Here is a 25,819-nt window from a genome sequence, read left to right as displayed (position 1 = left end):
TGGTAACTTACTTTGTTCTGTCTATTACTTGAAACCACTTAAATCCTACTTTTTATATTTAATAAAATCACTTTTGTTTATTAATTAACCCAGAGTAAGTGATTAATACCTGGGGGAGCAAACACCTGTGCATATTTCTCTGTCAGTATTATAAAGGGCAGACAATTTATGAGTTTACCCTGTATAAGCTTTATACAGAGTAAAACGCATTTATTTGGAGTTTGGATCCCACTGGGAGCTGGGTGTCCGGGTGCTGGAGACAGGAGCACTTCTTAAGCTGTTTTCAGTTAAGTCTGCAGCTTTGGGGGCATGGTTCAGACCCTGGATCTGTGTTGCAGCAGGCTTGCATGTCTGGCTCAACAAGGCAGGGTTCTGGAGGCCCAAACTGGCAGAGAAAACAGGCTCAGAGGTAGTCTCAACACATCATGTGATAGTCCCAAGGGGGTCTCTGTGACCGACCCCATCACAGGCAGCACCTGAAGTACATTAAACATTGAAAAAGGAAGCTACGGTAAGGCCTTCCCAGCCCTTATATAAAGTAGAGAAGAACAAGATATGCCAGACTCAGAGTGGGTCAGCAGAAAGGGAATAAAGAGCTGGGTGTTTCTGGAATGCAGGTGTATTGTGAAAGCACGTCACTGACAAAACTATATACACAAAAATTACATTAAAAAGAACACTAAAACTGCAAAACAGCACAGCACTACTTCACATGTGGGTTGTTAGTGAGTCTAGGCAGGTCCTAAAGGACACCTGAGACTTTCAGTCTCCAAGAAGGCATCACGGGCAGTTTGGAACTGTGGAATGGAGATTAGCAGTCGATTGCTATTTAGTTGACATTTTAAATTGACATCATTAGGTTTCAGTTACCACCCCACTGCTAGGAACAGAAGCAATTCAAACCCCTCAGAGTAACTGTTTCAGCCTCACTTAGACAAGGAGATTGTGACTGCTGCCCCTGGGAGCCAGCTGAGGTCACTCAATTAGAGTGAACTGCAAACAAAACGAGGCAGACAAATCCCAAATGCTGGTGGTTATTCCAATACTTAGATTTACCAAGCCAGAACAAAACAGCTTCTATAGTACCTCACTGGTTACTTAGAAGTCCAAACAACGCAGTTCCCTTAAAGTACCCAGCCTCAGGCATCCGTCCAGACACACCTGTCAGATATGATGATTACTGAAAATCTTATCTCATTATATAAAAGAAAAGGTTCTTCCAATCCCAAAGGATCAGCCACATATCCAGGTCCAATTATAACTTAGATCTTACCCAAAATACACGCTTATAGCCAATTCTTATTAACTAAGCTAAAATTTATTAAAAAAGAAAAAAGAGGGAGTGTGTTGGTTAAAAGATCAACATACATACAGACTTGAATTCAATTCTTGAGGTTCAGATGCATAGCAGAGGTGAGCTTGTAGTTGCCAAAAGTCCTTTTAGATATAGTCTATAGGTTATAGTCCAATGCCCATATTCAGGGTGACTCCAGTCAGTGACTGGGGATCTCAATCCTTATGGCTTAAGGTTTCCCCCTCTTGAAACCCAAAGCAGATCTGAGATGAAGTAGAATCACGTCCCAGGGTTCTTATACATTTCCAGCGGCCTTTCTGCCTGAGAAAACAAAAGGCCTAACTCTCCTTCTTCCAAACATCCTGGCAATTAGCACAGGGTAATTTATCCATTAAACAGTTCAGATACAGGTTACTACAACCTTCAAAGAGACATATAGACAATAACACTATTTCACTCAAGTATCATTATAAATGTTAATATTCCTTTTTTGATCTTTGAATTTAAACTATAGCAATAGACAAGACATGTTTGCTTACATCACAAGCCCTGAGCAAACATCTACCCTTCTACCTCTAACAATGCAGACTTGCATTTCAAAGCTCTATTCATTTACATATCTTCCTAACCAGTCTTTAAGGTTCACCTATGGGTCAGGTCAGTCTGAGAGTTAATTAACTCTTTCTGGCCCTGTCACCTTCCAATGAGATGATATATCACAATCATAACATCACAGATATATCACTGTATTAATTACATTCAGTGCATACTCGGAATTTAAAAACACACACACACACACTTCTTTGCAGCAGGAGCTAGGCACTTAAAGAAAAGGAAGCTTAGATTCAGACAATTCTGAGGGGAGAAATAGTTTCCGTATCAAACATTGCTGCTACAATATATATGGAAACCCTGGTCATTAATCGCCATTATTTTATCCCACTCAGTTCTTACTTAGCACCCTTATTCCATACAATTACACACTCGGGTGTAGGAAGATGCTTTTAAAAAACCCACAAAAACTACTCTGATCTGAAACATTCCCACAAGGATGTGAGGCTTCCTGTGCAAGGCAATCACCACAGAACATTTACAGGGACTCCCTAGAACTTAGAAACTCAGCCCTTGGAGGGAAGTTTCCTAGCTGTGGACTCCCCCCCCCCCCCCCCGGAACTTCTTTCCAACTGGTTCCATTTGCCCTTTGCAATCTGTTGCCCCACCCAATCTCTTATCCTAACACAGGGGTTCTCAGACTTTTGTAATGGTGACCCCTTTCACATAGCAAGCCTCTGAGTGCGACCCACCTTATACATTAAAAACACTTTTTTATATATTTAATGCCATTATAAATGCTGGAGGCAAAGGAGGGTTTGGGGTGGAGGCTGACAGTTCGCAACCCCCCACGTAATAACCTCACGACCCCGAGGGGTCCCAACCCCCAATTTGAGAACCCCTTTCCTAACACTTCCCAACACCTACTCCAGTTTCCCCTCCACCAAGTATATAGGGGAGAGGGATAGCTCAGTGGTTTGAGTATTGTCCTGCTAAACCCAGGGTTGAGAGTTCAATCCTTGAGGGGGACACTTAGGGATCTGGGGCAAAATCAGTACTTGGTCCTGCTAGTGAAGGCAGGGGGCTGGACTCGATGATCTTTCAAGGTCCCTTCCAGTTCTATGAGATAGGTATTCCCATTACACTCTTAATCCATCCACCACCCTGTCTTTTTCCTTACCACTTCACTCCTCTGCCCTCCCATGAGCACAATCCTCCACATTTTTCCATCTCTTCGTGGCCCCTTCTTCCCACAACCCTATCACTCAACTTGCCTTACCCATGTCCCTTTTCCCAATGCCCTCCATGGCCCTTTGCCTCCCTTATTCTTCCTCACCTGCCCAACATTAACCCCTCCAGACTCTCACTTTTAAAAAACAAGGATATTCACCAGCCCGCTACAAAAGCCATTCATTCATGAACTGAGAATTAAGATTGCACAAGGGTATTTTTGGCTTGGTCTCAATGTAGAAATTATATCAGCATAATTATGTTGGTCAGGAGTGTAGGAAAAAAAAGCCACCCCGATCAACCAATATGCCAACACCCCTCTTCCCCAGCCCCTGTATGTGCCAACGTAGCTAATGTCCTTTGGGGAAGAGCTGTTCCTACACTGACAGAAAACTTCCAGGGAGTAACACCAATTAAGTTTCAGCACAAAAGGCTGAAGTTTGACGGAGAAAGAAATTCAAAGCACTCCTAACTACAGGCATTTCTACTACTCCAACAGCCATAATTCTGAATTTCCTGCTACATCCTCCTCCTCTTCCTCTCCTCACAATCCTCAACCATTACTGGGACATCATGGAAGCCTTCTGACCCTTTAGCTTCCCACCACCCTGAAACCTAGGTCAACAATTCTGTTTGCTAAAATAGTCAGTCATTCATTTGACCATATTCACTAAACTCTGCTTCTCTAACCTCTTGATTTCCACATTCCCACTCTGCTCACCACCTCATCCGCTTTGGCTATGCCCCAAATCTACCCCTTTGTGACCACCAATCCACTTACTCCATGCAACTCTCAGTATGTTCCTGCCCATACTTTCTTCTGACTGTTCTGAATCCTTCCACTCCACTCTTTCCTCTACCCTCCTGCTTTTTTATTCTTCTGTCCAACTGCAAAGTCCATCCTAAGACCCCCCCAAACCTAGCTCATTCTAACTTCCATTTCTGCTCCGGATCCCTGAACGCCTCTGAGGAAACTCCTGAGATTGTACAACTCTTTCAGTTTGGATATATTCCTCACTAAACAGCACTATTTCTGCACCTTTATAAGCTCCCACACTCACTACCCCAAACCCAGCCAGAGGCCTAGTAGTGGTATGGGTTGATTCCTGGTTCCCAATAGGTAGTGGCAATCGTGCTGTGAAGCTTGTTCCCTTTACTGCAAATAAGTTCCTCCTTCAAAACTATTCAATCCAAAAGCTTATGCAAATAACCAAGTGACTCCCAGAAAAAGTAGCAGCAACTTCACTCCATTAAGATGACCCAATCAAACGACAAATTCAGTTATTATGTCCACTTCTTTCTATTTCTGGAATCTCTCAGCTAACTGTTATTCCAACCTGTGTCCACAGCAGAAACTTGAAGACCTCTAGTCAGTTTTCTTACCTCAATACACATCCATTTAGTAACAGTCTGCCTTTTGCTTATTTTATGTAACAGGTCAAACTGGATTTATCATCTTTGACATACTTTGGACAACTTCGGACACAGGCTTTTACATATATTTTTCTGTCAACCTCAACATGGCATAAAAACACTTGATCATTTCTCCAAAAACCTCTCCACTCCCCACTTTCAGTCAGCCTGTAAGATGGGAGTTCTCAGACTCCTTTCTCCCTCATTTTCTTTTCCCATCTAAGCTGTATCCAAATCCTGCTGCTGCCATTTCCAGAACAGTTAAGGTCCTGCCTTTTTTTTTTTTTTGGGTCCACACAGGTGAAACTCATTTAGGCCCTCAGGATTTATCTGGCTGGGTTTTTCCAAGAGTGACCATCACTGTAGTATTAGAACATCTTCCACAAAGAAATTAACACAAGTCTCTTCCGCACCTACCAGTTATAGACTATTTTTTCCAAAAAATGTAATGTGAGATGCAAGTATGCTGCTGCATTATGATTGTTACCAAAAGGCGGCCAAATTGAAATGAGGGCTATTGCATTTAGTTCTGAACTTGGACAGGGCAGAGTTAATTCTTTTTTAGTCTGTAAACAAGCTAGATAGCCTTCATCTGGCTCCTGTAAGACTTTTCACCTGCATATAGGAGTCTTTCCCAATTTGGTAATAGTTTCATTTTTCTAATTATGTGAAGCCATCATGGGAGGTTCAGCACCATAGAAAAGGCATGAACTACCTAAGATCACCAACACCAAGCAGGGCTTTAAAAGTCAGTACAGTGAAAATGAACTGAACTGTGTCCAATGGGGAACCAGAGTGGGAAGCTATGATTTAGGATGATGTGTTCTTGGTATTCTGCATTACTGAGCAGACAAATCGTTACATTCTGGACCAATTTAGCCTCCTCAGGGTATTGGATTTCACTCCTAAGTATAGAAAGTTGCAATAATCAAGCCATCTTGATTATTGTAATCCTTTCTGGCCTCTATGACAGCCACATCACCCTCCTCCAACGGCTACTAAGGCCAGATCTACATCAGAAGAGGTTTGGCAGTAAAGCTATATCAGCAAAACTTCCGAGTGTAGACAGAGCTTATACCAGCTAAAGAGTGCTTGTACAGGTTATATGGTTCGGCAACATGATACGCTATACTGGCAAAGGCACTTTTATGCCAGATTCACTGCATTTGCAATGCGGCTCTTGCTGGTATACACGCCTCCAAAAAAAACATACCACCCTTAACCAACACCGCAATGCCAGCAAAGTTTCTAGTGTACAACGGGCCTACGACCATCTTCTTTGTCCATCATTCTATCCACACCTACCTTGCTCTGCTTGAATCCATTCATCAACTCCTTTTATTATCTCATGTTCATGCAGAGGTGTGGGAACGTATCCAACTGCAAAGGAAGAAATAAGGCTGCCATCTCTAGAAACCTGCAGGAGAGGATTGCAGAGGACCTCCATGAAAATTTCATTGGGATCTATCAGGAGGATTCTAGGGATATCACTGCATACAGAAAAACTGCTCTGTATAACTCTTCAGAGGAATGAAGAGCAGATAACTATCTGTGTCTGAGACCCCGCAAAGTTATCCACCATGGTCTAGGTGGTGGTGAGGTTTCTGCCAAGTACTGCACATAGCTCTTGGTAAAAAGAGTTGGTCTGTGGCTCGACACTGGATTAACTGTTGGCCTCCATGGCCTTCTGGTGTGCCTACCACAGTTCCTTGGCTTTCAGATGGCACTGCTGCTAATCCCTGTTGTACCCTTTTTCCTGAATCCCCCATGCAATCTGCTCATAGACGTCCACATTTCTATAGCTGGCCCATAGCTATGCCTGCACAGCTTCTTCTCCCCACAGTCCCAGGAGATCCAGTGTCTCCTGTCTACTTCAGGTCAGAGCGTATCTGGAGTGCGTAGCCAGAATGGTTGGCCAGGAAGTTGCACACAACAAAAGAGCTGCTATGTGTGCATACCAAGCTGGACAATCAGGAAAAGGTATTGCAAAAAAATTGCTGGATTTTTAAGTGGGGAGGGGCCGCTTCTGGTCTCCGTGACCCCTAAGCAGTGGAGTTAACAATTGTGACCAGAATGATCCATTTCCTTCCTTCACCCCTGGTGGGCCATATTCACCATGACTGATGCTATGGGTGATGCTGTGCACAAACACTCCCAAGCAGAAGAGTCAATAAGTACGTTTTATTTCAGACTTTAGGGGAGCAACGGAAGGGAGTTCTGAACCTTAACTTTTGCTTTCCATTGTGCTTACAATGAAAATGGTACCTCTGTATTTTATCTTTAGCTGTTGCCATTGCAACCATGCCAGATAAGGAGAAGAAAGAAGAGGACTCAAGGTGACATGTTCAGCAAGATCATGAGAGCAAGTGCTACATCAGACCATGAGCAGAAGGCCTGGAGGGTGACTACTGCAGACTGCATGGAGAAGGAAGGAGCAGACAAGACCAGAAAAAAGGCCCAGGAGAAAGGCCCAGGAGTCACAGCAGGAAAGGGAATTGCACCTAGACATAATGGGCTTCTCCAGAAGCAAACAAACAGATGCTGCAGACTCTTGTAGAGCCTACAGGTTCAACAATCACAAGCCTCCCTCCCTTTACCGTCCATGGAGAACTCCATTTTAGCACCTCCCTACACATACACTCTCAGCGTTCCACATGGCATCAAGGTACACATCCCTACCCCTCAGGGTGGATAAAAATTAAAAAAGGATTTTACATTTAAATCAGATTTTTTTGATAAATGCTTTTTAATCAAAAGAAATTTAGAAGAGTGTTCCAAGCTAATATATGCTTGCAGTGCTCATTTGATGCTCCTCCTAGCCAAAGACTTCAGTGTTCCAGAAATAAAGGCTAATGTTGTTTAAATTGCAAAATACCACTTTGCAGCAGCTGCGCTGAAAAAAAGTGGAAGGAACCAAGCTAACTCCCCCACAAGATGTGCGATGGAACTCAGTAGTGGACTGTTTTGAGCACTATATCAAGAACTGACCTAATCTCATGACAGTTTGTGAACAAAATAGTGGGAAAAAAAAGACGTCACTGTCACAACCAAAGTTCTCAACATTGGGTTTAACACAAATGTTGAACACATGCTGAGTACCCTGAAACCTATTTCTGTAGCCTTGAACAAAATGCAGGGAAACTGCTGTTTTAGTGCTGACGATGCTGAAATTTGAAAGGAACTGAGTGAAATCTTAAAAAGAGAAATATGCAATGAGAGAGTTAAATTACAAGCATTAAAAAAAATGGGAGAAGCACAGTTTCTAGCTCATTTTCTTGCAAATATTCTCAATACTTGGTATTAGGGTCAAATCTTAACTGCTGAAGAAGAGGAGTTGGCTATGACATGGACATCCAGCAATCATCCCTCCATAATGTCAACTATAATAAACTTCAGAGCTAATGGTGAACCACTCAAGAAATATGTTTTCTGATGTTTTAAAGAAAGTCACACCAGTGAACTGGTGGAAGTCACTTAAGCACTTGGATTCAGAGACTGTTGAAGTGATAATCTCACTTAACAGTAGTAGCTTCTTCTGCTGGTGTAGAAAGAATATTTTCTTCCTTTGGACTGAGAAATCGTTTGGGACCTGAAAAAGCAGGAAAGCTTGTTTTTCTTTTCCAGATTATGAACAAACAGGAAAATGACGGTGAAGACGACTGAGTTAGCTGTAGAAGCCAATATTTTAAGTTTCTCATGTTGACCTGGCTGACAGTCAATTTAATTTTTATTTTTTGTTTTAAATATTTCATTTAACTATTTTAGTTAAGAATTTTAACAAAAATAAACCTGGTTTTAAAAAACTCAAATGTTTAAATTCAAAAATGCATATGCTTGTTTTGTTAAAATATTATAGGTTTGCTGTTGAAGAAAAAAATCCAGAATACATAACGTTGTTGTTTTAGTTAAATAAAACAATTTAAATGTCTGCCTGGTGATGTTCTCCTAATACAGCATGGCAAGAAAATCCTCCACATATTAATGATTAGCTGTTGAATTGGAGATCTGTAGTCATTGGGAGGTGAACTAAGTATGTGCTTCAATTATCTTTAGTAAATGAAATAACCAAACAATCATTCATTTTCTGATATACCTGTAAAACTAATCTGAAAAGTTTTCAAAATAAATCACTAAAAATGTATAGTGTGTATCTTCTAAAAATGAAACCTACATCTATCTACGAGTTGTGAAGAATATGTATTAAGGTTATAATAACCAACAAGAATGCACTTTAGAAATCCATGATTAAATGGAGTTTCCTGACTAGTGATTTAAATCATGATTTAAATCAAATCCATCCTGCTACCCCTACCACTCCACAGCAGGATAAAGTAAGGACAACCACAGTTTCATATACACTGACCTGTGAGAGCCACAGTTGTTGTATGAGTAGCCAAAATGGACATGAATGTTCTTTCCCCTTGTTAAGTTCTGTTTCATTAATTTATTAAGTTTTTAATGTATTAGCTTTTAATTTGTACAGATTTCTTTTTTTTGCACACTGGTTATGTTACTCAATAAAATTGTATTTTTTGGAAAGTAATCTTTAATTCCCAACAGAATGCCAAGCGGTATTGAAAGCACCCACTTCCTTGTTATTGTACAGTGTGATAACTCATAGGATTAGTGACAGATAGTGCAATAATTATAAATGTACAGCAAGCACCACAAAATTAATAGGTGCACTGACAGTGTATATTCATAGACATACACCAAAGTATCCCCCCATTCCTAATAGGCCCCAGAATTGCAGGGCAAGGAGGAACACAGTCCATCAAAACACTTTACTGGGGCTCACTGTTAAAGTGCTCTTTCAAGGCCTTCCTCAGCCATATAGCTCCACGTTGAGCTCATTTAATACCCCTTGTGTCTCACTGTTCAAACTCAGCAGAGAACCACACCACCTCTGCGTTCCACCCAGCAGCAACTTTTCTCCCTTTGCCTCATAGATCCTATGCAGGATACAGCAGGCAGCTATAATTATGGAGATACTTCTCTCTCAGAGATCCAATCTTGTGAGTAACCAATGCCATACTCCTTTTAGTCTACCAAAAAAGCACATTTAACGGTCATTCAACTACAGGCTCAGCAGGTGCAGAATCTTTCCTTGATGCTGTCGAGCTTCATAAGCCAAGGGTAGGCTGAGCTCCACAGGATCATTACTGGCATTTCAATATTCTCAATGCTAATCCGCATGTCAGGAAAGAAAGTACCTGCTTGCAGCTTTCTTAACAGTCCTGTGTTCTTAAAGATGTGAGCATCATGCACCTTCCGTGACCAGCCCACACGGATGTCAGTGAAGTGTCCCTGGTGATCCATCAACACTTGCATAACCATAGAAAAATAGCCCTTTCTGTTGATGTACTGTGGGGCAAGATGAGCTGGGTGCCAAAATAGGGATGTGAATGCTATCTTTTGAAAGAACAACCATAATGTTTTGTTCAGAGTTACGAACATTTCAGAGCATGAACAACCTCCGTTCCCAACGTGCTCGTAACTGAGGTACTACTGTATTATGATGCAATCCCACCAGTCAGTAATTGTTTCTTGGCCCCAGAAGCCCACCAACTCCAGCAACACCCACCATGAATTGGTTTTCACTATGCCCCACAGCAATCTGTCCTCCATGAAATCATCATGCTCTCCACTGATGCGGTTCTTCTTGCGACTCTGCAAATTCCAGAGGATCATGCATCTTGTGCTTGCAATGCTCACAACAATAGTACAGAGCTGTGCAGATTCCATGCTTCTGTCAGAGATGATGGATAGTGGGGAGGGGAGAGCACGTTCACCAGAATTTTTTTAAAAAGGCACGAAAATTACAGACCTTGAATGACATTATGGGATGGGGAAAGTTGCATGCTGGGAAGCTGACCCCTTGCACCACTTGTTTCTGTTGAGATGAGTTCCCGTCTGCATCCTGTAACACTTGCCCATACCGGTATTGCCCTGGCCTCTTCTTTTGTCATTCAGTGTTGAACGCATTCTAACACAATATGCATTTCCTCACCTTTTGGGGGCAAAGCCAGACTTTAAGGCACCTGCTCCCCTACTTGGTGTAAACTTTGCTTGTGCCAATCAGAAACGAACACAAACAGGTTTTGGGCCCCGTCCCCTGACACTTCTATGATGTCATAGTTGGTACTTTAGGCCTGGTTTGTATTTGTAAGTATCAGTTATTACTAAATGCTGCATCTTTGTTTATAAATATTGTTAGTAGATATTTTAGTCATTGTGTGTTTTAAGTTTCATTAACTCTATTAGCTAATCATACGCTCCTCCCTTACCCCTTGTAATTATCCCCAATAAAACTTTAAATTGATTAATTTTAGTGTGTGTGTCTGCAGTTTGCATCGTGACCCATACTCTCCTTGCATCCCTTACCAATATAGTCTGTTGCCACGTGCAGCCTGGTAAATAACAGGCCTGCATTTTCTTTCGTCCCTGCGAGTCTGTGGCAATCTTCAGTTTCTGCCCCAAAATTTCCCAAAACACAGTGCATTGGACGGTGACAATCTGCATACTGGGATACCTACTCATGGTGCACCACACTGTGCATGCAGAAAAGCACTCTTGGGGAGTATATGCAACGTTAACGGAAAGATCACACACGCAATATACTAAATGCAACAACTTTATGCCAACATAACTTGCATCAGCAAAGTTTGTAATGCAGACAGCCTATGTCAACAGAAGAATGCTTCCATCAATGTAACTAACCTTGTTTGGAGAGGTGATGTTCTTATACTAACGGAAAAACCCCTTCCATCAATAAAGGTTATATCTACAATGCAGGGTTATGCTAGCATAGCTCTTTTGGTATAGTCTCAGCAGAGGAGACATACCCTTAGTGCTAACTATAGAAAAGAGCAGTTAACCAGCTTCAGCAACTCTCCAAAAAAGGAAAATTATCCCTCAGAAATGTGAAAAACTGAATTATTTAAACATGCTTTATTAGAATCAACTCTCCAATCAAGAAGGAAGGTGTAGAGAGGAGGTGAAAGAAGCAATAAGAGATAAAACAGGGACGCTGACAGCAAAGGATACAAATTTGCATTTCCTGACTGGTGACAATTGATAGGGATGCTAAAGGCCACAACGAAAAAAAGTCAAAGATCAGCAGAGTTAAGGCCAATAAGAAGGAATTCTTGAAATATATCAGGAACAAACAAAATCATAATGATATAGGTCCAACACAAGATAAGGATGGTAAGTAAAACTGTCAAAACATGATGCAAAATAGGCAGAAATTAATATTTCTGTTCTGTATTTGGATACAAGCAGGATGATATTTATATCATACACGGATAATGAAATACTTTCCATTCCATCAATAACTATGAGACATGACAAACAGCAACTATTAAAATAAAGCATTTTAAAATCTACAGGACCCAATAATTTACATCCAAGAGTATTAGAAGAATTGGATGAAGAGCTCTCTGAATCATTAATGTTAATTAATGGTCCTAGAATACTGGGGAAGCTCCAAAGGACTGGAAAAAGCTAATATTGTCCCAGTATTTAAAAAGAGTAAAATGGCATGATCTACAAAGTATACGCTAGTTAGTCTGATGTCATTCCTGGACAAGATAATGGAAAGGTTGATATGGAATGCAATCAGTAAATAATTAAAGAATGGTGGTATAATTATTGCCAAGCAACATGGTTTTACAGTAAATAGGTCTTGTCAAACAAACTTTGGAATTTTTTGATGAGTACACAAGTTTGGTAGATAAAGGTAACTAAGTTAATATACTTGGACTTCTGTATGGCATTTGACCGACATTTTGATATAAAACTAGCACTATATAAAAATCAATGTAGCCCTATTAAATGGCTAAGAACTAGTTAACTGACAGATCTCATAAAAAGTAAGTGTACACAGGAATTCACTACTCAAGAGTGTTTCTAATGTGGTTCCACAGCAATCTGGTCTTGCCACCAATACTATTAAATATCAATGATCTGGAAGAAAATATAAGATCATTGCTGGTAAAACCTGCAGATGACACAAAGATGGGGCTTATTCAGTTACATGCCCCAAAGTGGATCACTTGGTAAGCTGAGCTCATTCAAACTAACAACATTCCTTTTAACACAGCCAAAGGCAAGATCATACATCTAGGAACAAGGACTGTAGGTCATGCAAGATGGAGGACCATATCTTGGAATGCAGTGACATTGAACAAGACTTGGGGATAACAACTGATAACCAATTGAACATGAGCAACCACCCAGCACAATGCTGTAGCTAAGAGGGCAAACACATCCCTTGGATGTACAAGCAGGGAAATATCAAGAAGTAGGGAGGTGGTGTTACCTCTTTATACGGCATTAGTGAGACTATTACTGGAATACTTCGTCCAGTTCTTGTGTCCACACATCAAAAGGATATTGAAAAATTACAAAGGATTCAGAAAAGTGCTACAAGAATAATTTAAAGACCAAAGACCAAAAGGCTTAAGAAGCTCAATCTGTGTAAGCTTACCCAAGAAAAGGTTAAAAGATGACCTGATCATCGTCCACAAGTACTTACATGTGTAAGAGATTTCTGACAGTAGATGGCTCTTTAATCCAATGGTTGAAAGTTGAAGTTAGAGAAATTCAGACTAGAAATAATTTTTTAAGTCAGGGTAACTTATCAGTGGAACAATTTACCTACAGATGGAGTGGATTCTTCACCACCTGAAGCTTTTGAATCAAGACTTCATATCTTTCTAGTTTATATGTTCTCGCTCAAATCCAAGTTACGGGTTTGAAACAGATTTTACCAACTGAGGTTTTTTGGCCTGTGTTATGCAGGTCAGACAATCTTAAGGGTCCTTCTGACCTTAAAAATCAGTGAATCTTTGTCTAAGATTAGAACACTGGATCAAGTAATCCATTCCCTGCATGCAACAGAGGTATTAAAATAAAAAATGAAAGAAAGAAATTAAAGCTCCTATACTGGGCCAGAGCAAGTCTGAAACTCCAGTTTAGGGCTCGCAATATTTTTTTAAATTTAAAATATTTCTAGGCGGAACACTCTAATGAGAGATTTGTAGCTGTATACTCCAGATCATTCAATGTGTCCATGCTAAGAATGGTCAGCCATGCTTCCAGAGCCTCCTGACAGCTTGTAGTCTTTGTTTATCGATCTAATTAAAGGAATTATATCTGGGGCGTACCAGCACATACAATTTAGTAATTCTGGCAGCCAAAAATATATGGAAGGCATTGCCTTTTTCTAAAGAGAAAGAAAGGACGGTTCTCTCCTCCTATTGAACTATGGCTGTTTGTGAGTATTTAATAAGGATGCTGTATGATCGATCATACCCTCAAAGAATCAGACAGCATGGTCTTGGTGTGCAAGAATGGAATATCCCCCTCTCCTTCGTACCTATGGGGAGGGCAGGCAAAGGAGAGGTAGAACTGCACAGATTCTCAGGCTCTGAAGGGTGGCATGCCTTAGAGTTGGAGGTTAGTGATCACTCAGAAGGAAGAACCCCAGGGGAAAGGAGCAGGGCAGCAATGTCTTCAATTACGTAGGAAACTGAGTCTCTTGCTGAGAAGCAGACTGCACTGAAGTGCTAAGCCACTTCTTTAATGTCCCACCAGAAGCCCTAGGCAGGCATGGGCCTCATCACAAGACAGCCAAGAAGAATCTGGCACAACTGTCAGACTGATGCTATTGCAGATACTGCACCTGACCTCTCAGGGTATGTCTACACTGCAATTAGACACCAGCAGATAGCCCCGTGCCAGCTGACTCACAGGGCTCAGGCTAAGGGTTGTTTAATTCTGGTGTAAACTCTGGGACCATCTTACTGCAGGGTCCTCGAGCCCAGGCTCCAGCCTGAATGCCTATACCACAATTAAACAGCCCCTTAGCCGGAGCCCCAAGGGCCAGCTGCAGGTTTTGAATTGCAGTGTGGACGTACCTCCAGTCTCTCCTTTTCTATTTATGCCTTGCTGGGCTGAGTATGTTGCCAGGGTCCCAGAGTTCAAAGTGCTGCACAAACAAAACCCACCTCAACACATTACAAAAACCAGAAATTAAATATGATCACATGACTCCCCAACCTGGTTCTGAATTTAAAACCCTGTTAGAAATCAAAATGATCTTGACAAATTAGAAGAGCTCTGAAATCAAGATGATGAAATTCAATACAGACAAGTGCAAAGTACTTCACTTAGGAAGGACAAATCATATGCACAACTACAAAATGGGGAATAACTAGCTATGCGCTAGTACTGCTGAAAAGGCTCTGGGAGGCTATAATAAATCACAAATTGAATGAGTCAACAATGTGATGCAGTTGTGAGAAAAGCTAATATTTTGGGGAGTATTAATAGTATTGTTGTATTTCAGACACAAAGTAACTGCACCACTTGGCACTGGCAAGGCCTCTGCAGGAATACAGCATCCAGTTCTGGGTGCCACACATGAAGGAACATGTGGATGAACTGGAGAAAGTCCAGCGGAGAACAAAACAACGATAAAAGGTTTAAAAACCTGACCTATGAGGAAAGGCTAAAAAAAAAAAAACCACCTGGGCATGCTTAGTTTTTAAGAATAGAATATTGAGGGGGGACCTGACAACAGTCTTCAAATATGTTAAGGGCTGTTATAAAGAGGAAGGTGATCAATTGTTCTCCATGCCCACAGAAGGCAGGACAAGAAGTAATGGTTTAATTTGCAGCAACACAGATTCAGTTTAGATATGAGGAAAAACTGTCTAATTGTAAGGATAGTTAAGCACTGGAACAGGTTACCAAGAGAGGTTGTGCAATGCCCATCATTGGAGATTTTTATAAACAGGTTGGATAAACATCGGTAAGGGATGGTCTAGGTTTACTTGGTCCTGCCACAGTGAGGGGACTGGACTAGATGACTGCTCAACGTCCCTTCCAGCCCTACATTTCTATGATTCTAATTAATCTGTGTAATTCATCTTACAGTTTACACTCTCATCCTGCAAAGCATAGACAGTGAGTAACTAGTCATTAGGTCTGATATTCATGTGCTCAGAACTGAAGACCAAACTTGTGTGCGATCTCCTGAGAGCCACAGAAAAATCACTAACTTTGCAGTCCATGACACAGTGCTGTTGCGCACGCAGCCCAAAACTTCACTGGCAGCTGCTTTCTATTTTACTTTCCATCATCATCCTTAAATTTATGACACAAGATACATTGACATACAGACCCCAATACAGAATTGCAAGTTTAAATAATTCAATTTCAACTATGTTGTCTATTTTCTCTCTTTTTCAAATGGTAGTTACATTTCTATTGGATTTAAAGGAGTTAAGATTTTAAAGAATTACTTACCAGTCCCTCATTATCTTCTGAGATTCTCTGGAAGTGTGCTGCTAGAACAACATAATCCTGCGCCTGCTTGTTACATTCAAGACACTTTAGTCCATGACGGATTAGTCTCAATGGGTCTGCATACAGAGGCATGGCTGGGTGAGTGTTGATAGAGATTCCTGTCCCACTTCCTGATGTAGCACTGGGTTTACATGAAGGAGATGGGAAATGCAAAGTCTGAGGGGCCAAAGACACTGAAGAGTTTGTAGGAGAAGGTGAAAACATTTCATCTAAGGAAATTGGTTTCATTAACAGCTGAGAACATTGCATAATCAATCCTTTGCTCTTGTGCTCTCTTGCATGTTTAAGCAAACTACACTTGTTAAAGAACAGCAGCAGAGTTGAACACTGAGTACACATGACTTCAATGTGGACACTTCGTCTACTATAGTGTTGAGTTAGGCTTTTTTCTAAGGCAAATGAATCTCCACATTCCAGGCAACAATACCCAGATGCAGGCAACTGAATATTGCTGTCAGGTGGTGGGCTGAGGTTTGGAGAATATACTGGCACAAGATTGTTACTGTTTAGTACTTTATTAAATTCCTCCACAATTACAGGAGCAGTTTTCTTTACTTGATGCACCAGTGGCACTGACATTTGAGTTAGCTGAGGCTGACTTCGCCTTTGCACAGAGGATTTTGCTGTGACAGAAGCAGCAACACTGTGTGGAACTAAGTTGAGATTTGCTAGATGTACGGCTTTGGGAAGAAGGCTGGAAGTGGGGGGGTTAGATGGCTGCGTCACAGTACCCTGCTGCTGCCTCTTGTTGGGCTGCTGACCCACATTACCTATTTTTATGGCATCACTGCCACAGTTTGGCAGGGGAGACGAAGACACATTGGGTGTGCCGTTGTCAGTAGTCTCTGTTTTCACATCATCTATACAGGGGCTCACAACATTTGACACTTGAACACCTGTGGCAGCTGCATTTTTGGTGGAATCCTTGCTTGCCTCATTTTCTGTGACTGCATTAGTATCAGGTGAAGGGAAGGACTTAGTAAACTCTTCTGTGGCCGAACCTTCTGCACATGTCTCCTCAGGGGATTTGCCCAACTCTTCAGCTTCTGGCAAGATTCTAGTTACAGTTCTTTTAATTTCACCAGAAGACATCTTAATAGTTTTTATTCTAACTTTGGGAATAGCCGGCGGAGAGCCAGCTGCCATGGAGGGAGAGCCTTTTCCACTACTATCACTGCATACACTCCGAGGACTCTCAGGCTGCTTGTTGGCCTTTTTTACCACCTCTAGGGGGCTTCTTGGGCTCTTTGGTGACTTAGGCATTTTGGGGCTTCCTTTCATGCCATCTTTAAAATGGCCAGAAGGTTCTTTTGTAAGACTTGTTTGATCTTCTTTTGGAATACATGCAACTTTTTTGGCCTGAAGAGCTACTAATGCAGCAACACAAGATGACAATTTTGAGTGAGCTGGCTTTAGACGTTGGCGAGGTGGGATTGATGAAGAGAAGTTCACCTCAGGCATAGACCCTCGGCTTTCCTTCAAGTTATTGTTGTGGAAGCTTCCAAATGCCAAGCCTTCTCCAAGGAAGTTGTTTGTATCCACTAGATCTTTGCTGGATTCTACAAATTTCTCTGCTACTCTGTCTTGTTCTTTTCTGCTCAATTCCAGCCTATTTTCTTGCTGGCTATGAATCTCCATCTTTTGTTCTTTTTTACAATATTGATCAAACATACTCAATTCTGGCTCTGGTAATTTCCTAAGTGAATCTAGAACTGAAGCCGCAGTTGGAATATATATTGGAGTTGGTGGGAAATATGGAGTTTGGGCATGTTTTGGTTTATCATCAATACTGTTCTCTTTGAAAGCATCCTCCGGTTCAGGGCTGGAGATAGGGCTGAACTGACTGAATGTGGGTAAAGGTTCTGACTTTGATTGGTCCAGCTTTTCAGAATAGTTTTTCGAACTATCACCATTAATAAAAGCAGAATCAAATTTCCCATAACTGTGCACTAAGTTGTGAGCCTCTGATGGCAGATCAGACCCACGGAACCCATTGTGTAACAGGCCAGCTCCAAGGTGATTCCCCTCCTTTTCTGCTTCAAAGGACTCCTGACGACTTGTGTTCTTCACAATAACACTCACAACAGGGGTATCAGGCGCCGGCACTGAGTGGGACAAGGACACATTTTCATCTATACAAATTCCTGATGGCTTTAAGTGATTTTCGTTCTCTTCACCAGTTGACTGTATGGTCTCCTTGGCATCAAGGCTAGTTGGGTCTGGGATGTCAAAAGCAGCCAAAAGGTCATCAAAGTCCGGGGTTTTCATGTCGCCCATGATGAAAGCTGCAACTGAAAGCAAAACACACTATCAAAGTTTGTCTCTGGAAAAAACGTCTATTAAACTCTTACTTGGATTTACTCTAACTGAAGAAGAAAAAAATTAGGCCTCTAGCCACTACAGGGAAACTAGGATGAGAACTTTCAACATGCTATCACTTAAACTTCCAGTTTAAACACTGTGGGATTTTATTGTTCATTTGTAGATGGACTAACTCAGTGCCATTCAGCCTTTCTGGCCACAGGGCCTAATGTTTTACTTTAAAAGGCCAAGGGGCTGCAATCAAGACTGGGGAAGATCCTCTACTGTTCTGCTCCCTATAAACTGCTCAGGCAGCATAAGCCACCTGCAAATACCCTGCTCTGGATTCCCAACATAGAGGAGCCCTCAGTGGGCATCCAGCTGTCTCCTACATTCCCCTAGTACAGCTGTGCCAGGCTGGGAGGGGTGTAGCTGCTATGTGCTGTGCTCTGCTACCCCACTTGGTGTATGGTTCCTTGGGACTACTGGCAGCTGGTGCAAGTTAGAACAGCTGGGAGCCTGCCTTAACCTGGGCTTGGGCAGAGAATCAGGGAGCTGTAAGTTGGTAGTTCTCAGTTTCTCTCCATCCCCCACTCCTATACTGCCCTAGGTGGCTGTGTAGGAGAGGGGCACATCCAGGAGGGCTAGTTCAGTGGTTTGAGCATTGGCCTGCTAAATCCAGGGTTGTGAGTTCAATCCTTGAGGGGGCCATTTAGGAATCTGGGGGAAAAAAATCTGCCTGGGGATTGGCTCTGCTTTGAGCAGGGGGTTGGACTAGATGACCTCCTGAGGTCCCTTCCAACTCTGATATTCTATTCTATGATTCTTTCCTAGGTGTCCTCTATATTCAGGTAAAGTCGGTCAAACTCCAACCCTGCTCTCCCTAGGGCTCCCATAGCTTGAGGGGAAAGCAGCTAATGAAGCAATTGATGCTACTCTCCTGTCCCTCCCCTGCAACCCCACAGGAAGCCAGTGGGGTAGCTGCAGCAGCCGCTGCTCCTGGAGCTACAGGACAAGCTGTGAAGGGCAGTGCCCCCTACCTCCTCCTTCCATAGGTATAGGGCTGATCCAAACACTTCAGTATAAAAAATAAAAATCACAGGGCATGGCTCAAGGAGCACTCTTCAATTGATCAAACACGGTCACCCTCAAGGACCACCAACATAAGGCCTCAAGAATTACAGAATGGATACCTCTGGACAAACTCAAAAGAGAAACTAGTATGATCTGCAAATAACACAAGCTGTTACTTCCTGGAAAGGTTACAGTGAAGCCAGACCTGAAGTATTTAGTACTGCCAATCACCTGGAGAAAAGCCAGAAGCAATTGGCTAGCCCAAGAGAAACAGCATTGAAAAATGAGAGCCCTGGTTTCTGCCAGCACAACCTAAATAATAAAAAAGTCTTTACTAAATATTTTAGTATGTTGTGTACAGCACCTTGAGCACTCAGTTGGGGATTACTGTAAGAGGGCCAATCCTATAGTCCTTAATTAGCTAATAAAATCATTGAGGAGTTTTGCCTGAGTACAAATAAAGAATCATGCCTAGAAGTCATAATCTAAACCAAAAGTTTCTGAGCATTTATTTGGTTATAACGGTCTACAAAGGAAGGTACAGATTACACAGGCATTGATTGCAGCTTCACAATTAACGTTATAACTGAGTTTTCATTATACCCTTCTCTAACACACAAGAGATTTGCTATTACTGTTAAGAAGGACTAAATACCCTCACCCTCCCCATCCCACCCAGTAGTTGTACATGTACATGTAAATTCATGAAATATTTGAGTTATTATACCTTAAAGTGAGACCTTTTTTAAATTAAGACAACTCATGTTTTTTCAGCCACATCTAACTTAAAAATGGCAAGTGTATGAATCCAGAATTGGTACATACTGTATGCACAACATGACTTGTGCAGAGGGTTCTTTTGCCCAAGGAGATGGGGGGAGATGGATAAATTAAACAAAGAAGTTGTTTTCATTTTTCATTACTAATGACTAACACCTTCTCATAGAAGCCACCACTTAACATTTTTATATTCCCTTCCAGAAAGCTGGTACAAGGAACAACTATGTGAACTGACAACTAAACATTGCACTTTGTTACAAAACAATGGAACATACCGAATGGTCTTTGCTCTCTCTTCACCCCACTCTACCACTTCTGTAGTGAGACAAAACTAAGTTAATCATTAATCACATTAATTATTGTGGGGCCTCAGGACCAATGAAGAATTGGTCCTCATTGTGCTAGACTCTGTACAAACACTGAGTAGCAGACGGTCCCTGCCCCAAAGAGCTTAAAAACTAAACAGAGAAGACAGATACAGACTGGGCAGAGGTGAGGGTGAGGGTGAGGAAGGGATATCACACAGAAGCAGAGTGAACAATATGAGAATGGAAAATGTCATTTTAGTGTCAGGCTTACTAAATTTAGGGCTTGTCTACAAACAAAGAGCATTGGTTTAATTAAAGGTTTTAAAATGTAGTTTAAACCAGTGAAAAGGCTTTATGGATACTTCTTTTGGTTTAAGAGTGGCTAACTTTGGGTTAGATTAAGCCTCTTCTAACTGAGCTAAACTAAAGCAAAATAAGAGCATCTACACAGGGGTTTGTACCAGTTTAAGACCATACCTTTAGTTAAACCAGTGTAATTCTGTATTTAGACAAGCCCTTGGAAGTTCAGATGATGATCCATACAGTGCTTAAGAACAGTGCCAGTCAATGAGGAGTTATCATGCATCATGAGGACTACAGCTGCTGGCAAGAAGCATGGTTGTAGGCTCTTCCCTTACTTTTGGAGGGAAAAGTCTGTGCAGCTGGAAGATAAGACCAGACATCCTTCAGTTTCTGGCACACAAGTAATTATACAATGAAGACTGTTCATTCCTTACAGCATAATACCCATGTCTATGTACAGAAAGTAAATCACCACATCATCTAAAGCACATAAAACTTTCTACGATTAAAAGATTTCAGTGCACCAAGACTTATATACTGAATACTTTAAACAAAAGATTTCATGAACAGCATGGTACACAGTCTAACTTCCTGGCCTGTTGCATCTCCTTTTCCTAGCTTTAGCTAAATCTGCAGATTGCAGTCCACCAATTTGTACTGAAAACTAGAATGTTTCAGAGCACTATATTTGGCTCCATACATGTCAGAAGCATTACACAGACTGGGCTCCCTAATAAGCAATGCAGACAAAGATTACAGACTTATTTTCAACTAGAGAGGGGACCAAGGGCCAGGTTTTTAAAAGGATTTAGGTACCTACTGGGATTTTCAAAAGCACTTTAAAAGCTTTTGAAAATGTACATGAGCACTTATCTGCCACTTTAGGTGCCTAGGGACATTTAAAAATTTGGTCCTAGATAACTAGAGTAGGACAAGAACCGGGACTCACCACCTAAAGCTTTATGGGAAATAGTCTAGTGTTTGCAGGAGAGTCTGTGTACATATTTAAGTCCCACAGCAGCTTAATTTATATACTATCTCTGTTGTACAGAGTATAAGTCTCTCCTTCGCTCATATTGCAATATTTCTTCATAAAAGTTTATTGTAAGATGATATAATGTTATATTTTCTCAGAGTAAAGCAGAATCAGACTCAGAATCTGGAGAAAACTGAACATTTCCAGTTAAAAAGATTTTAAAATAACCAAAAGTTTAAAGAGAAGTAAAGTGCCAAATATTTCTGTGTATTCCTAAATACTGAAAAGAGAATCAAGTTATAATTCAATGTATTAAAGTTTCTATTGTACCTTCTGCATTATTGAATAATAAACATTTATCATTCTTATATAATGTGACTGCTTGTCACTGGAATGGGTGAAAAAAGTACGGGCACAGAAATTTTTAAATTACAACTTAAAAAAATGGAAGAAGTAGAAATTTGCACAGACATGTAACAGGTCATCATACAGGCTGATAAATGACAATTACTTGCACAATAACCAAGTCTGCATACGTTTCATTGGCCAAAAACCAAACAAGCAAGAATATACATTTCAACAAGAAGGCACAGGGGAACAAAAGGAGACAAAGATCTTAGGCCATGGCTACACTTGCAAATTTGCAGCGCTGCAGCAGGGTGTGAAAACACACCCTCTCCAGCGCTGCAAATTGCGGCGCTGCAAACCGCCAGTGTGGTCAAAGCCCCAGCACTGGGAGCGCGGCTCCCAGCGCTGTACGTTATTCCCCACAGGGAGGTGGAGTACGGACAGCTCTGGGAGAGCTCTCTCCCAACGCTGGCGCTTTGACTACACTTAGCGCTTCAAAGCGCTGCCGCGGCAGCGCTTTGAAGTGCAAGTGTAGCCATAGCCTTAGCTCTTAAACTCTTGAGCACTGAAGGAACTGTAGGTCAGGTAGAACTGTAAACTCACAAGGCCCTTTGCAACATCTAAGCTCCAATATACTTTGAATTCCAAAGGAGTTACTGTAATATCAATGCCCCACATGCACACTACACTAACTTTTCACTGGGAGCATTATTTCTGTGGACCTTTTGAGATCTGCAATAGGTCCCGCAGACTTTATAGCAACATATAATATTCTGTTCAAAGAGGAAGTTCAAGATTGCCATCTAATATTAAAGTATGAAAACACAGTTGTACCAAGGTAGGTTACAGTCCTAAAAAGCTAAGTATTTAGAAGTGTGCAAGTTAAAGGACAATAGAAAAATACCAACCAATGGCAGCTCTATATGGGAGTTCTCAAGCCCAAAAGCCAGGCTTAATTTTTAGACAGGGCAGTGGGGGAAGGCAAAGTCTCTTTGCCAGCAGAGTACCTTCAAAGAACTTGGAGATCAGGATCATGGACTTCGTGTACACTCTGTGTTTACTAAGTCCATGATCCTGATCTCCAACAACTGGCAGTAGAAGATGAAGCCGAGTTTGTCAAAGGAGACATTTGTCAAGGGAATGTCATGAGGGAGTGGGTTTTCAGATACTAAAGGGACAGAAAGATTAGTCAGATGGGAGAGTCAAATTGGAAGCTTCCACGACATGTAGGGGTGGATTCAGGCTTCAAAATTTTAATATACAGTAAAATACAGGACACAGAGTAAAAGAACAGAGTAGGCAGGCCCCAAAACAAACTCCTTGGTCAACTTAATTTACATGGCTTGGTGTGAATGTGGCTTGTTCATTCACCATACAGTCTGGGTAGACAGTTCTGCTCTAGGCCAGCAGTTCTCAAACTAGGGTCCAGGGACCTCATGGGTCCTTAGAAACTGCACATGGGGTCTGCAAAATGTCAACCATCACGCCAAGGATAGACAGACTCTCCAATAAGAAGCAGGTACACCCATCTCACTGATGCCTGTAAGTGCTCTTGTACTCTTTTTCTTAAAGCATTACTAACAGTACGTGTTTATATGAAGTACACATATACCTTTGCCAAGCAGTTTCTCAGCTGGAGGGCCGTGATTAACATTGTATTTGAAAAGGGGTCTATCTACAAAATAAGTTTGAGAACCTCTGCTCTAAGTGACCAAACTCTGGTCTGGAAGTGGCAATTTCTGGGCTCTATCCCTTACTCTGCCAGTGACTTGCTGTGTGCCTTTGGGCAAGTCACTAAAACTGCTCTGTGCCTGTTTCCCCCCACTATGAAGCAGGAACCTCCCACTTACCTACCTTCATCAAGAGCTTCAAGATCAAAAGAAAAAAAAAGAGACTAACCCCCAGAGCAATACTGTTAGGCTAAAGCCAACCCCCAGGATCCAGATGGGCCATCCCGGTGGGAAGGCCACACACACTGCTCAGTGGCCTTCGTCCCAGGCGGCAGGCAGAGGGGAGAAGTCTTCTGCCCCCAGCAGGCAGCAGTGCCTGTCCCACCGGCCAGGGAAGATCTCTATGGGGCCAGGCAGGCCAAGGTACAGTCACAGCCATTCCCTAGGGCGGGATGTGCAGTCAGTCTGTCCACCCGCCCCACAGCGTGGGCAGGGCAGATTAGGCGGTCTCCTGTCCATAGGGCTGGAAGTGTTTTGTGGGGCTGGCGGGAGTCCGCCTGTCTGTCTGTGCGGCCCCATGGGGCTGGCAGGAGAGTCACGTCAGTCTGTCTGTCTGCTCACCCAAGGGTCGGCGGGGGGGTGTCCGCCTGTCCCGCGGACTGGGGGAGGGGAGCGGGCAGTAGCGAGTCCCGCGGGGGTGTTGGTGTCCGTCTGTCAGGGCAGAGAGCTGTCCGTCCGCGTGGGGCTCGGTCCGTCCGCGGGGGTCAATGCCCGGCCCGGCCCAGCCGCACTTACCAGCGCAGACAGCTCCTCCGGGGCCCGCACAGGCCTCACCCAGCGCCGGGCAGCAACGGCCGCAACATGGCGGCGGTGGGGCGGGGCCGGGCCTGGGAAGACCGCCCCGCCCCGCCCCGCCCCTTTGGCCCCGCCTCCGCTCCCTGCCGCGCCCCCCGGGGACCGCCCCGCCCGCGGCTCTCTGCCCTGCCCCGCCTCTCCCCCGCTCCCCCAGGGACTGCCCCGCCCGCGACTCCCGGCCCTGTCCCGCCCCGTCCGCGCGGGCCCAGCTCTCGCTGCTCTCCTCGGCGCGGCCCCGCGCTCGCGCGCTCCTCCTTGTCCGCAGCCCTGGACCCCTCCCCTCCGCGCCCACCTCTCGCGCGCGCTCCGGGCGGTCTGGGGGCTCCCCGTGCCCCATCGCTCGGTCGCGAGCCGCTCCGGGGTGTTACGGGCCGCGAGAGGCCCAGGTGCGGCGAGTCACCCCGTCGTTACGGGAGGTGGGGGCCGCGCCAAAGGGGGCTGCCCAGCGCGGCGCCTGGGACCTGGGCTTGGGCCTGGGGACGAGCCCCAGAGCACAGCCCCTGCCCCGGGAGTGCTGCCCGCTGCTTCCCGCGCGGTCCCGCAGGCGCCCTAGTGCTGGGGACGCGGCTCCGGCGTTGGGAGCAGAGCGCTGGCTGGTGGCGGAGCTGGTGGACCTGGGTGCGCTGCCCGCGCTCTGCCCCTGCCCGCACTGCTGTGGCACAGAGCCTGGTGCGGTGTCTGCGCTGGCGAGCGGTGTGCGGCCCGAGAGCCGCTCCCGGGCTGAGAAGGCCCAGGGGAGGTAAGGCGCAGGTGGTTTGTGTACCTCATGCCTCCATCTGGCGTTCACCGCACGGGGAAAACCACAGGGCCTTGTCTCCAGCAGCACTACTCAGGTGTGTGGCCTCCCCGGAAATACCCACCTTTGTGGCAGTGACGGCAAAGCCCCAGTCTTCAATACTGTAAGCACAATTCCCCAGTCAGTCAACAGCATGGCTAGGTATCTGTGTACCCTGAAGATGGGATGAATATAGGGCCCTGAGACTGCAATTCAGGCGAGGAGTGGGTGCTTTTCAAGAGCTCCATCCAGACACTGTGATGACACAATGAGGTGCCAGCCTCAGAGGGTGAAGATCTTCATATTACAATCATCCCTCTTTTTTCTTGTGTGCTTTAAAGATTACCTACAAAACTTTTGAATCATTCTCACAGCCTTCGCTTGTTATTAGCAGGCAGGTTTTTAAGACCCCCTAATAATTAAAACAGCAACAAAACAACCTTCTGTCTTTTATTTCTCCATGTAATTTGCCTTTTGGCTGCACCCTGTCCCATCAGCAACTCGTGTAATTTCTGTGAAATAGTGACATCACAAATCTGAGCTCCTCCTATTGTGAATTGTATG

General features: G+C 43.4%; 1 protein-coding gene across 14 annotated transcripts in view; it reads right to left on the bottom strand.

Annotated features, from left to right (window-relative positions):
• ZNF592 (zinc finger protein 592) overlaps positions 1–25,509 on the bottom strand; it is a 95,039-nt gene extending 69,530 nt beyond the window's left edge. For 5 of the 14 annotated variants that reach the window (XR_005585660.1, XR_005585661.1, XR_005585662.1 and 2 more), the window contains exons 1-4: positions 24,421–24,478; positions 20,806–20,990; positions 20,296–20,335; positions 15,806–18,156 (exon numbers count right to left, since the gene is read on the bottom strand). Coding sequence is in view for 11 of the 14 variants with exons in the window: in XM_039492492.1 (XP_039348426.1) it covers positions 15,806–18,142 (2,337 nt within the window). In the remaining 3 variants the exon portion in view is untranslated. Of the gene's footprint in view, positions 1–15,805; positions 18,157–20,295; positions 20,336–20,805; positions 20,991–23,567; positions 23,586–24,246; positions 24,271–24,420; positions 24,547–24,772; positions 24,795–25,340 lie in introns of those variants that run through there. The other 9 variants (XM_039492495.1, XM_039492503.1, XM_039492496.1 and 6 more) reach the window with 8 other exon arrangements.
• Between the last annotated feature and the right edge of the window lie 310 nt (positions 25,510–25,819).

This window comes from Mauremys reevesii, linkage group 10 (assembly GCF_016161935.1).
Source record: "Mauremys reevesii isolate NIE-2019 linkage group 10, ASM1616193v1, whole genome shotgun sequence".
Lineage (NCBI taxonomy): Eukaryota > Metazoa > Chordata > Testudines > Geoemydidae > Mauremys > Mauremys reevesii.
Note: the sequence above shows the minus strand (reverse complement) of the source record. Positions and strands in the feature narration are given on the sequence as shown.